Here is a 12,658-nt window from a genome sequence, read left to right as displayed (position 1 = left end):
TATATATATATATATATGAACAAACTAAAAGTGTGGAGTTTATTTTGTACTCTGGCCTCTGAGTCAATACTTTTTGAACTCAGCTTTTGGGGTATTTGGAAAACAGCTCAACCTCAGTCTGTGAATGTTCTCTTTTTAGACTCACTACTGAATCTTAATTTGATTTAGGTCTGGACTTTGACTGCAGAAAAGTGAACCTTAACCTTAACCCTGTCTCAACCCTGTGGAGATGTGGTTCACTGGAGTCTCAAAGATAGGTGTATGAACAGCCTTTCCAGTGTGACGGAGGTGAATTTTTCCATGTCTGTTTTTGAAAAAGTAACAACAGAATTGAACTGCGAGGCGGTCGGGTCTCCCTCACCTGTCTGTGCAGGGCCCGTGGTGAGGGGCCGGGTGTTGGCGGGGCAATGCGGGGCAGAGTGAGGGTGGGAATCGACTGGGGGTGAAGAGGGGAAGCGTCTGGAACCTGCAGCAAAGAGCGGCTCTCGCAGGGCTGGGAGTGGATCGACATCACTGAGACTGCGGGACGAGATGAATCAAGAGTTCGTCACACAAAAAGGTCGAATCGCATTTTTGCCTCTGTTGAAACATGCAGCTTTGCAGAAAAAAAAAAAAATTTAAAATCGTGCACAATTAGTAGGACGCTGACACAAGTTGTAGTTCCTGTAGCATTGTAGTAAATGACACTTTATTATGATAGCACATCTGAAGTAAAGGGATCAACAATTTCAGCTAAAAAATTCAAGAAAGTAATTTAGCAGTGATTAGAAGATGCTGAAATGTCAGACATGCTATCAAAAGAAAATGTTTTTTTGTTTTTTTTTCTGAATGAAAGTTGTTTAAAACATTGAATGGATTGCTAATCAAAGCAGAAATGTTATCTTGAAGCTCTTCATAGATGACAAATAATCTGCATTTAGATTCTGGATACACAAAAAGCTTCACATGATAGTAGATGAGGTGAGGATATGTTCACCTCTTAAGAGCTTATTAAAAGACTAGTAATAGACAAGCAAGTCCAATTTCTGTGAATCTATGTAACCAGAATCTTTGCCGTTTTGAACACACACATCCTTTGAATCTGTGAGTTCAGATAAAGTCGTTTCAGGGTTAACGCTCATTTTAAATCAATACCTTCAGCTCAAGCTCTAAAGTCACTGATTCCGAAAACCTCCTGTAATTCGTGCACTCATTCTTTTTTTTTTTGGCGCATACGGTTTTTGTGACTTTCCAGCTTGTCCTGAAAGTTAACCGTAGTCCCCTTTTAGGTTTCCAGCCATTTAGAAGCTGAGCAGATGAGCCTGTGTGAAGGTTGCAGAGATTCACATGGATCAACTCATCCGCTGCAGTCAGTACCTTGGGACAGAGCTCGGTCTGCCCACAGCCGGGTCACAACATGCCATTAGAGTCTGACTGCAGATGAAACAGTTTTTGTCAGTGCCTTAAAAAGTGTTCCCTTCTTTTTTTATTTTTTGCTGCTATTTTGACTGTTTACAGGACAAACTAATTCTAGAAAGACAACACACCCATGATGTTATGTAACAATTTTGAAACAACTCATTTTGGTGTTAAATCTTGAGTATTCACAGCTTAGCCTTCACTTAAATTTCCCTCTTATTATTGTTTGGAGGTTATTCATTAACTCACCCGCATGCTGGTGCTGGGAACTAGCATCTACCTCCTTTAAAGGGTAGGGGGCGCTAGCAGGTCGTACAGGTTGAAACATATAGCTGTCATTTGGCAGAGAGTGCATCCTGGATACCGACATCTTGCCTGAAGATTGCAGATCCTGGTCGTTGCACTGCTGTTCTTCCTCCTACAGAGGGCGACAAACACCACGTGGTTCATTCACGCCACACTCATAAGACAAACTGTCACAACCTGTTAGAATCAATTAGTAAATTCCTCAGTTCATGCTGGTGAGGTTATTTTACGACAATACGCTGCTAGCAAACACAGTTGACCTCTGACCTCTTCAGGCGAATTTGGGCATGGCCCAATATAAGTTCCTCCCACTGAGCTGTTGTTGGATCCGGTGCTTTGCCTGCGTTGCCTCTCCACTTCCATTTCCAGTGCAATTTCTGCATCCATCTCTGCATCCTCTTTGGCCTCCTGCAGAGTGAGACACATTTCTACTTTACATTTTGCAACTGGTTTTCAGGCCCATCGAAAGCTAGAATGAGACACTTTTTGCTAAGTGCATGGTATTTTATCACACACGCACATCTTCACGTTTTTTTTTACCTTGTTGCTCTCCTCCAGGTGTTTCATTAAAACAGCCACCACTACGTTGACCAAAACAAACTGGGCCATGAGCACGAAGGTGACAAAGTAAATTGGAGACACCCAGGGTAGGTAAGACAAACAGTGGATTTCTTCTGGCTGGCAATCCCTTAAAGTGTCCTTTAAGAAACCAAGAGTAAGATTTAGACATGCAAACACCAACCAAAATACAAAGAGACGCACAGATTTAAAGTAAAAAAATGTATATACGAACTCAAAAGGTGACACAACAGGAAACCTTTAGAAACTTATGAAAAATATGAGAAAAATTACAAGTTACAACACATGCCTGGTTTTTGTGTCTTGTAAATATAACCTGGGTAAAATAAACATGTATTATAAACAACTTGATCAATCACCATGCTGACACACATGAATTTAATGTTTTTAAACCAATAATTACTCCCAATTTAGTCCTGAAGTAAAAAAAAAAAAAAACTAAAGCTCTGAAAGATTAAATCTGTTTTGGATGCAAATAAGTTGATTTGGTATTTCTTATAGTTTAGTTCAGCCCTTTAGTCACTGGCTGAAAAGTTGTTATATTGTCATTATTATTAATATTATTATCATTTGGGAGTAAAACAAAGTTGTCAGAGGAAGAGATTGTCTTTTTGTCAACACAGTTTGCAAATCTCATCATATTAAGAAAAAAAAAGGAAGAGTTGCTTTTCAAAAAGGTTTTATTACTTTATATTGCAACTCATTGAAAATGCATTCTAAGATTTTAAAAAGGATAAAGAGCGAGATGAGCATTTACCCAACAGCCGTTTCCTGAACAAGTACTGTAATGCTGTGCTGTAAATGGGGATTTGGCGCCCCCATGTGTTGAATAGTCGTCACGTGCTCGCTGCTGAGAATAGGGAAATGAGCTTCCTGCTAAATGCACAGAAGTTTATCCTGCTCCAGAAGCTTACATAATTTCCTGCATTCTAATTGGCCGGAGCTGTGGGGGTCGAGAGGCGGAGGGGGGTGGAGGTCGCCACTGCTATAAAGAGTATAAAAGCTGCTGAATGTAGAGACAAGATGTCCAGTTTGGGAAGAGAGTAACATAACTGATACAGTCTTATATTGATTAATGATTCATTATTGACAATTCTACTCAGTTTAAAAGCGATATTTAGCTACTTTAGAGCGTGTGGAGCATGATATTAGACAATCAGTTCAGTTTATCTATACAGCGCCAATCATGCAAAAGCAATATTATTAAATGTTGAGATAACGATCTAAGTATTAATAAAAGTCGCTCCTCATTCCTCTCTCTTTTTTTTTAATCTGCCATCACAGTGCACAAACATCTGTTTCAGGATTGGATCTATTTTTTGACACTGAATTTGGACTATAAAAGTACAATTGTTAGAGTTTTATTCTCACAATTGGAATATGCTAGTCAATAAATATTTTCCTTTGTCATTAAAATCTTTTTTTTTATTGGCTCATTTGCAATAAAATGAAAATTAAAGATTTTATTTTGTTTTTTAGCACTAAACCAATTTGACTGAAAAGAGTGTAGGCTGAAGGAGTCCTTATGCCATCCTCTTTTTAAAATACATCTTATAAACTTTGCAGCGACAGAACAAGATCAATTCAAAGTACTTTTACCATTTTAAAATTCACATATTTATATATCTTAATATACAAGATTGTATATTAAGATACAAATATCAAAAAATATCAAGATTTTTTTTTCCAGACCTCACTCTTGAAGAAACTCACTTTTAAATATTTTACAATTTTACATATTTCCAGTGTGTTGTCAAATACATTTAACAAAGGAACTTTTGTTGCCAAACTATTTTACAAGCCATTTTCAATAAGGTAAAAATGAAAACGTTAGCGTTGACATTGCCATGCTAAGCCACTTTACTTCCACATAATTGGTTTTAGAGGTCAGTGTTCTCTCCGTGGTTTCCGATAATCTAGTCATCAAGTATGACACTCTTAGTCTTCAGTTCTGTGCGTGCGCGCGCGCCCGCGTGTGTGTGTCTTTGTTCATACTTTCATAATCCCATTCCAGTTGTCTCCAGTGGAAACTCGAAACAGTGTGAGGAAGGCCATCCCAAAATTCTCAAATGTTGCGTGACGGCTCAGCCCCTCACACGGGTTGCTGTCACTGCATTCTAAACAAGAGAACAAAAACATATTTTGGCAAAAGCACTCAAACTGTTAAACTTTATCAACATTGTTGATAAAGCGTGGATAAAATACACTTTATCAACAAAAATGTTGAAAAAATTCCAGAGGAAAATCACGTTTTTTTTGTCTTGCTTTTATTTACCAAGTACAAAATCTCTAGCTGAAATTGAAATTACTTCTCCAACATAGGATGCAACCAGTCTACTCTGTCTGAGCACAAATCACTAAGCTTACCGCATATGATTTAGCAGAACCTTCAATTAAACGTGTAAAAAGTACTTTTACCAACTGCTCTGAGCAGAAAGAGATTAATTTTAATCAATTAGATTAAACAAGATGTTTTATTTTTTTAAGAGATTTTTAGAACAGGATGTTGAAGATTAGCTTGATATAACATAGTCTTTTAGAACAGAAATCAGTTAGCTAAATATCCATACCATCATTATCATAAAGCTAGCATGAACAGGTTGTTGTGAGCCAATAAGCCCTGGCAGTTAAAACAAACGCACCCTTTGACAGGAAAACTATGGCAGCTCACATACTTTCTACCACTTGATGTAAAAAACAACAACAAAAAAGAAAACCCTTCTAAATTAAAAGCTGCCTCTAACTCCTTCCCTGTTGAGAAACATACCAGTTTTGCCACATGTAGAGCACAAACCCTGTGCACAGAGTTACCATAGCAACCATTCATTTGTATTCATTACAGTAATGCAAAGCATTAATCCTCTACTTAAATATTTAACACATGCAAGCTTACTTTCAGAGATTACTCAGAAGATTTGAGTCTCAGACTTTGAATCGGAGTCGAATCTCAAGTCATTAGAAGCGCAAGTCTAAGTCCAGTCCAAATCTTTAGTGTAACTGAAGTCCATGTTGCAGACTTGATTCCCCATGTCTGACATATTCTCACATGTTTGGAACATTCAGGCTAATTTTAAATCAGCCAGAAAGCTTTATTTGAGGCAGACCAGCTTAAAATGAACCCCCTACAAGTGCTGGGCAGCAGAAAAAAAATAAAATAAAAATGGCTGAGGTGGACATGGAAAGATTTTCCCACAGGGACAAAATATATGTGATTTTATTTAAAAAAAACAAAAAAAAAAACAGTTTTGTTGTTGTTTTACATTATGCATAGCAAACCATCTGGTGCTTTAAATGAACCAATCTTTGATCATTAGTGGAGTTGGTTTTCAGGAACATTGATATATAATTGCCAATGTCCCATTTAGAAACTCTAATGATTTAGTTACATAAAAAGAAAAAAAGGAAGAGTACTCTGAAAAGAGAGCTGCTAGGCATGTGAACATGGCAGAGCAGTGAAAAATAATTATTTGCAGTGGACATGGAAATCTTTGAGCCAGTTCCGAGAGAACGCCCCGAGGAGCAATTGTGCAAAATTAAAACCCAAAAGATATCTTTAGCTACTTTAAATTTGGGTCTCACAAACAGGCAGCTGAGGAAGACCGAGACTGTCCACCGTGTATGACGCGTCTCTTTTTTTTTTCCCATATCAGTTAACAAGAGAAAAGGGAGAGGATTTAACAATGTCACACTTCAGCTCAGAGGAACTGATTGAGGCAGTTTTGCATAATAGGAAAATGGAATCCGGCTTCACTCAGAGAGTTCTTTTTTTTTTTTCCAATATAGCCATTTGTGGTGTCTCGGGAAGAAATGGAAGACACCCAGAATGTCATTTTTAGATTTAATCAGTAATTTCTCTGGCAGAAAGAAAGACCCTCCCTTCCCTTTCTGTGTCTGACTCATATCCAGGCGGCATGAGGACAGCGTCAGAGATGGTGATTCATCTGGGTGTAGATCAAAAGAGATTCTTAATTAGATTTAGTTTTGAGGATCAAAACGAAATAGCTTTGGTATCTTGTGTGCTAAAAATAGCTTTATTGGAGCCCTGAGCCATACATGCCAATACAAGCATGTAGCACAGTCATTTCCCCTGTAACGCCACCTCATCTGCACATCTGCTGTCAGAGATGAGACTCCTCGACATCCACAGGTAATACTCCGCCTCTCACTAATTAATTAGCATTTAGGCTGTTCTGGGCTTCAATGGCTGCAACTGTCCCCTGTGGTGGGTGAATAAAATACACTGAACTTTTCCTTTATAGTAACTTTGCTCAAATAGCTGCAACACGTTTTGATTTCATTTCCCTTAGTGAAGGTGCTAACAGGAAGTAGAACCCTCATATAGAAAAAAAACAACATCCATGTTTTTCCTGTTCGTTTACGAGCTACAAATAGTGTTTCAGTGCAAGTAGCTGCCATAGGAAGCTTAATTTCTTTTATTACTGAATATGCTAGTACTCACACTGTTCTCTAAAGGGGTGATTATGAAAATAACCAATCAGAACCCATAATCCAAATATATAACAGAACCATCTACAACAATTACAATTAATAGGAGTTACAACAGTATTTAATTTCCCCATCGGGATCAGTAAAGTAAATTTGAATTTCGAATATTTACTTGTTTTCCCTGTTCACAAACTAGAATTAGAACTGTAGCACAACTAGCTGCAACAGGAGAGTAGAAAAACAAATGTAGAATTTGTCCATTAGTGAATTCAGATGACTTTTTGTTAATATCTTAAGGACTTAAAAACAACGTTGATGGTTCTATTAAACAAGAAGGCATTAAAGAATATCAACTTGTTTTCCTGTTTCCTAGAACAAGCATTAGAATTGCAGCTAAGTGGAGTAGCACACAGGAAGTCACACAAGCAGCAGTGTAAAAACCTCTATTGAACATTGTTAAAAAAAAATTTTTTTTCTTTTTTTTATTAGAAATGCCACATTGTAATTTAATCTATCAACTGAGAATCAAGCTTTTGCAACAACGCATATTGCCCTCTGTTAAGTATTTGTGGCCTATACTGGTGCTGGCCCACCTGATAAAATTGCGTAAATAGCTTTAAAATACACTAAATATCACAGGTTTAGCTCAAACTGACATTGAATTTCATTCAGTGAGTTGGTGGGACTTTACTGGCACCCTATATAAGAAGCATTTTTATAATTCATACTTTTAAACTGATCAGAGTCTCTATTCATTACTTCCTGCTTATTTGGTGTAAAAAACACAACAAAATGAGCATCTCAAGCAAATACAGAAGGTATGTGTTGATCTTAATAATTTTAAATAATTGCAATATTTGAAGAGGGGAAAACCGAACTGTGAAAAACAAAGCTGAACTTGTCCTGCTACCACGCACAGTATTACAGGGTAGATAAAAAAAAGGAACACATTCTTAATTATGCTGTCAACTAAACAATGGATGGCATATTGGGGTCATCAAGTCCCCATAAAAATTCACTTCAAGTCTTGCGTACGTTTCTTTAACAGGGGTGACAACAAAATACATCCAATGTCTTTTGGGTCTACTTTATTTTTCATCATTTCAACTTGGCTTCTCCTCGCTTATCTTGTGGGTCATTTCCATGCTAAMAACTTAAAATTGACAGAATTTGCACCTTTTAAACATGTCTTTGCCTCCATTTTCTCTATCTTCGTGTTTCCAAACCAAAAGATATTTTGTAGAAAAGTCAGAGGCCTCCTTACAAAACAAACAGCTTTTCTCAGCACTCTTGGCAATATAAGAATCACAGTAAACAGCAGCAACAACAACAAAAAGAAGAAAGCTGGATATTTTTTGCCTTATGAAAACACATTACTTTCCTCTGGCACATGCAGCAGGAGGTATAATGACATTTCCCAGAAAGCAAACGCTCTCATCAGCAAGTTGTTTCTGTTTTGTCTTCCCAGATGCCTGATGTGGCTAATCCTCTCACAGAAAATGAGCTGGACGTTGCAAGCTCGTCAGGAGAGCGACGTGAAAATAAACATGATCATGCAAACGGTTTGTTCCCTTGGAACAAACCCCCCCGTCCCCATCTCATAAAAAAAAATAAAATAAAACAGAGCGGCAGGGAGACAGATAGGGGTTACAGTGAGAAGCAACTAAAACGATTCAGGCAGGAAAATTTGCTTTAAGCTGTGAGCGCGGGAACAATAAGTGAATCTCAAACCACTTTTCGCTGAAGCACGGAGTCTAGTGTGTGTGTTGTATTTCTGGCTGACGTGCGTGTATGCGTGTGTGTGTGTGACTGACCCAGTTTGCCGAAGAGTTCCACTCCCAGGGCAGCGTAGATGAAGAAGAGCAGCATGAAGAGGAGACCAAGATTTCCCACCTGAAAGCGATACACATGTTAGACTCCCCTCTACGTAAAGGAGCTCGGCACTGTAAATATTGCTAGTTTGAAACTCCAGGGAATACAAGGATTAAGATTTATGTCAATGTTTGTTTGTTTTGTTTTTTTAAACTTAGTGTGTCTGACACATATTTGACTTCATTTATGGCGAAACCACACTAAAAAAAAAGAATCTTCCCAGAATATAAATTCTTTGCTGTTTGACATGTTTTGCAAAGAGAGCAGCCAACACCTGCCCAAAATGGAGATTAAACAGACTTTGAATAAAGCTGCTCGCAGATACAAACACTGTGTTCTTGCAGCTCGTGATAAGAGAAAGGCAACGTCCTTCTCCTCTCTCTTGTGTTATGCTAAGAAACTGCAGAATAAGAAGGAGCACACAAAGGAGCAAAAATGGGGAGACCTGGTTATAGAGCCTGTTTTAAAGACGGCGCCGTTTTCTTTGTCTGTCTGCAAAGATATGCAATTAAAACATGCTATTTTACAGTGGTTGAGCAATAATAAGAGTCCTTGTTTACCTGCGGCAGTGCTTGCATGACAGTGTCCAGGAGTGCTCTCATTCCCTTTGCCATCTTCAGAAGTTTTAGGACTGCAGGAGACGCATAAAAAGGTTTAAAGTATTTATTTATTTATATATATATATATATATATTTTTTTTTTTACAAGTTTTAGCCAGCTTTTCTTTGCAGAGCAATCTATGAGGTCATAAAAATGTCCTATTCATTATACAGCACTAAAGATAAAGCTGTCCTGTCATACAGGATATGATTGAATTTCAGAGAGGAAATAATGCATTTTCAAAACATTTAAATTAATTTAAAAAAAAAATAAACAAGCTTGGTTATTTTGTATGTGTACGTGTGTGTGTGCGTGTGTGTTTACCTCGTGCAATGCGCAGTACTCTCATGATTCGGATGATGGTAGGATTTATTGGCAGCGCAGCTTTCATTTTCAGCTCTTCCAGAGTGATTCCCATAATGGACAAGGCAACTATTCCAACATCAAGCTGATTCCACCTAAACACAAGTTAAAATTCATTTCAATGCCACCAAAAGACTAACAGTGAAGTAACAAAACAACTTGTGACAAATGAAAGCAACAGTTTTTTTCCTTGCTTGACAGTACAATGCCTTGGAAAAGCATTCATAACCTTTGAGCCTTTTCATAGTTTATCATGTTAAAAAAAATAAAAAAATAAAATAAAAAAAAAACTATGAAAGATGGTCATGGTTTACTGCAGTAGGGAAGCTAATCAAAACTGACCATTGTTTATAACTCATTGTTTTTCAAGTAGGAGAATGGAAATAACAATTTAAGTGTTACTGAAAATGAAACTCATAAAACAAAAGACAACAATGACAAAAAGAAACTATTAGCCCATACTTGCAACAGTTTTAACTTGAAATCCTTACAAACAAAAGAATGGAGGGAGCTTCCAGAGACACGTCCTAGCACACCATATAGCTAAAAAAAATCCTTACACTCCAGGAAAGAACTTAGAGCAGCGGAAATGTCAAATAACTTGTTTCCAGCAAACTACAGCTTTAGTTCACGATGCAGAAATTTCCAAAAAATAAGCTCAATTTTTGCCCTGAAAGGCCATCCCATCATTTTGACACTGTTGTTTGCTTCTGAATCCAAGCCAGTCCATTAACTGTGCTACGTTTCTCATGTTCAAAACTAACTTCGGCGGCCTCTGTAAAACAGAAAACCCTCTACAGCCTCTAATCTTTGGTGCCTTCTCTAGGGTGACGATGACCCTAGGTTGATAATGTCTGACATGAGAGGACAAACAAAGTAAAGAACTGTACTTTCTTCAATATTTACAGAGCTAAAAGAAGAACAAGAGGATGGGAAACAGACCTAATATTAGTTCTGCCAGAGTGCTGATCGTAAACAGTGAGCCAGGCATTTAAATTAATGGGTAGACCACCCACTTATCTCTTCGGGGGAGAAAACAGTAAATTTTAGCCCTTAGACAAGTTGGACACACTCACCGACCATGTTGAGTCTACGTTACTAAACTCAAAGCCAACAAACCATGTTAAAATACTGGGATAATATTATTTTTTCTAACAACCTATCACACATGGCGGATGGAGGAATGGATTTGGTGTTCAGTGCACATGAAAGTGTTTTATATTTGCACTTGTGGTCTATTGTACCTGTCTTTGAAGAACCGATGGAAGCCGAAGGCCACGAGTTTGAGCAGAGCCTCGATGACAAAGATAATGGTGAACACGTAGTTGCAGTACTTCAGAACCTCCTCCAGATACTGCAGGAACACAGACACAAACATGTGAAGGACATCTTACACACACTGATGGGAAAGTATTGGTCGGATACGGCTGATCGGATATGGCTTTCACGCATCATTAAGGATAGTAGATTTTAAAATACGGGTACAACCTAAAACGATTCAAGCCCCAGAAAGATGCGGCTTTAAAATAATGCTTATTCAACCAGAGAGTTTATTCCAGATGGGTAATAAGATATTTGTCTCTTAAAAGATGAAGCAATGTAAGAGAAGTGCCATTTCAAAAATATGTTTTATTCAAATATTGTTTTGAAAATTTGAAAAATCTTTGATTATGAGATCCATGAACATTTCCTGGCTATCACTCTGATTTTTTAGACCCCTTCACAGATTTTTACTCAGATTAGGTGAGATGCCCAGAATGTTAAAGAACACCTGCTACCAGCTTCTATGATACTTAAAAACATTTAGTTAGTATCTTAAAGGACACTAGATACTTAAATTTATGATGAGGAGCTTAGATATTGCTGTTCAAGTTAACTTTTTAGCTATGGTAAAAATGCTAAAGAGTGTATATTTTAAGAAAGTGAACATTTCTTTGAAATTACAATGAACAGATATTTATTAAAGCAGCATGGGATTTTTGAAACATTTATTCTTCTTTTGAAAAAAAAAAAGAGCAATCGGGGATTGGGGAAAATTTAGTTAAGATTTATCGAGATTTATCTAAAGCAAATAAGCCACAGGGTAATCAGCCACATTACCTGCGGCTGATTGTAGTGCTCGATGCTCATTGTGAAGACGTTGATGCAAATGATGAAGGTGATGAAGAGATCCAGGTAGTGGCTTGTGCACAGAGTGTGGATGGTCAGGCGCAGAGGAGAGTAGTCGGCGTAGTACGGTCTCTGCTTGGCCTCTGAAACACACACACACACATACACATACACACACGCACACGCACACAAACAGACAGACAAAGTGAGACACGGGTAAATATGAGCAACAGTTTTCGGTAACATTACATGTACCAGTCATGTGCACAATGAAGCAATGATTAGGCTTATTTTTTTCTACCACTGTTTGACCAAGATTGTATCCAAATGCTTCTTGCCGTCACAGAACAATCATGAAGAATATAAGATCCCAATTCCTGTGCACATGACTGGGTCTGTGGTGATATGAAAGGGCATGAGAGTACCAGGTGGGCTCATCATTTATTCATTCAGAAACCTGTTTCCTTTTGTTAATGGCACAGTACATATCTGTAAGAAAAGATTGTGAAGAAACCAACAGGCTATGCACACTAATTAGATACATTGTGAATATCGGTCGCACGATTTTAAACAACTTTAAAGTTTCCCCGTTTTATTCCTACTACTACTACAAAACAGTTCTACTAGTGTAAAACTCTGATTAGTCATGTTGGTTCCTTCGTCCTTTTTCTCGTTTGTTTTTTTGTTTAAGCCCTGCCTCGGGATGTTTTCACTAGTTTATATTGGATTCTTTCGTTACAGTCTTCTGTTTTCTACCTGTATTACTTGACCTGCACGCCCTGTGTTATTCTCTGCAAGTTCTCATTGTTTTATTAAGGTTCTGCATTTTACCACTTTCTATCTCAGAGCTTTGGTCCTCTTCAAACCTAAAACACGACAGAAGAATCCTGCATTGAAGAGGGTTATAAAAATTGACAGCAGAGGCGTCCATGATTGTGCCACCGGTCGATTTTGTAGAAAGCAATTAATTCTTATTGGGAATATA

General features: G+C 37.7%; 1 protein-coding gene across 3 annotated transcripts in view; it reads right to left on the bottom strand.

Annotated features, from left to right (window-relative positions):
- Positions 1-12,658, bottom strand: part of cacna1ha (calcium channel, voltage-dependent, T type, alpha 1H subunit a) — a 150,741-nt gene that overhangs the window by 6,808 nt on the left and 131,275 nt on the right. For 2 of the 3 annotated variants that reach the window (XM_008416667.2, XM_008416668.2), the window contains exons 28-37: positions 11,665-11,816; positions 10,809-10,918; positions 9,526-9,659; positions 9,162-9,232; positions 8,544-8,622; positions 4,279-4,400; positions 2,245-2,403; positions 1,972-2,112; positions 1,648-1,816; positions 362-519 (exon numbers count right to left, since the gene is read on the bottom strand). In XM_008416667.2, coding sequence (XP_008414889.1) covers positions 362-519; positions 1,648-1,816; positions 1,972-2,112; positions 2,245-2,403; positions 4,279-4,400; positions 8,544-8,622; positions 9,162-9,232; positions 9,526-9,659; positions 10,809-10,918; positions 11,665-11,816 — 1,295 coding nt within the window. The other variant, XM_017306279.1, reaches the window with a different exon arrangement.

This window comes from Poecilia reticulata, linkage group LG8, assembly GCF_000633615.1.
Source record: "Poecilia reticulata strain Guanapo linkage group LG8, Guppy_female_1.0+MT, whole genome shotgun sequence".
Taxonomy (NCBI): Eukaryota; Metazoa; Chordata; class Actinopteri; order Cyprinodontiformes; family Poeciliidae; genus Poecilia; species Poecilia reticulata.
Note: the sequence above shows the minus strand (reverse complement) of the source record. Positions and strands in the feature narration are given on the sequence as shown.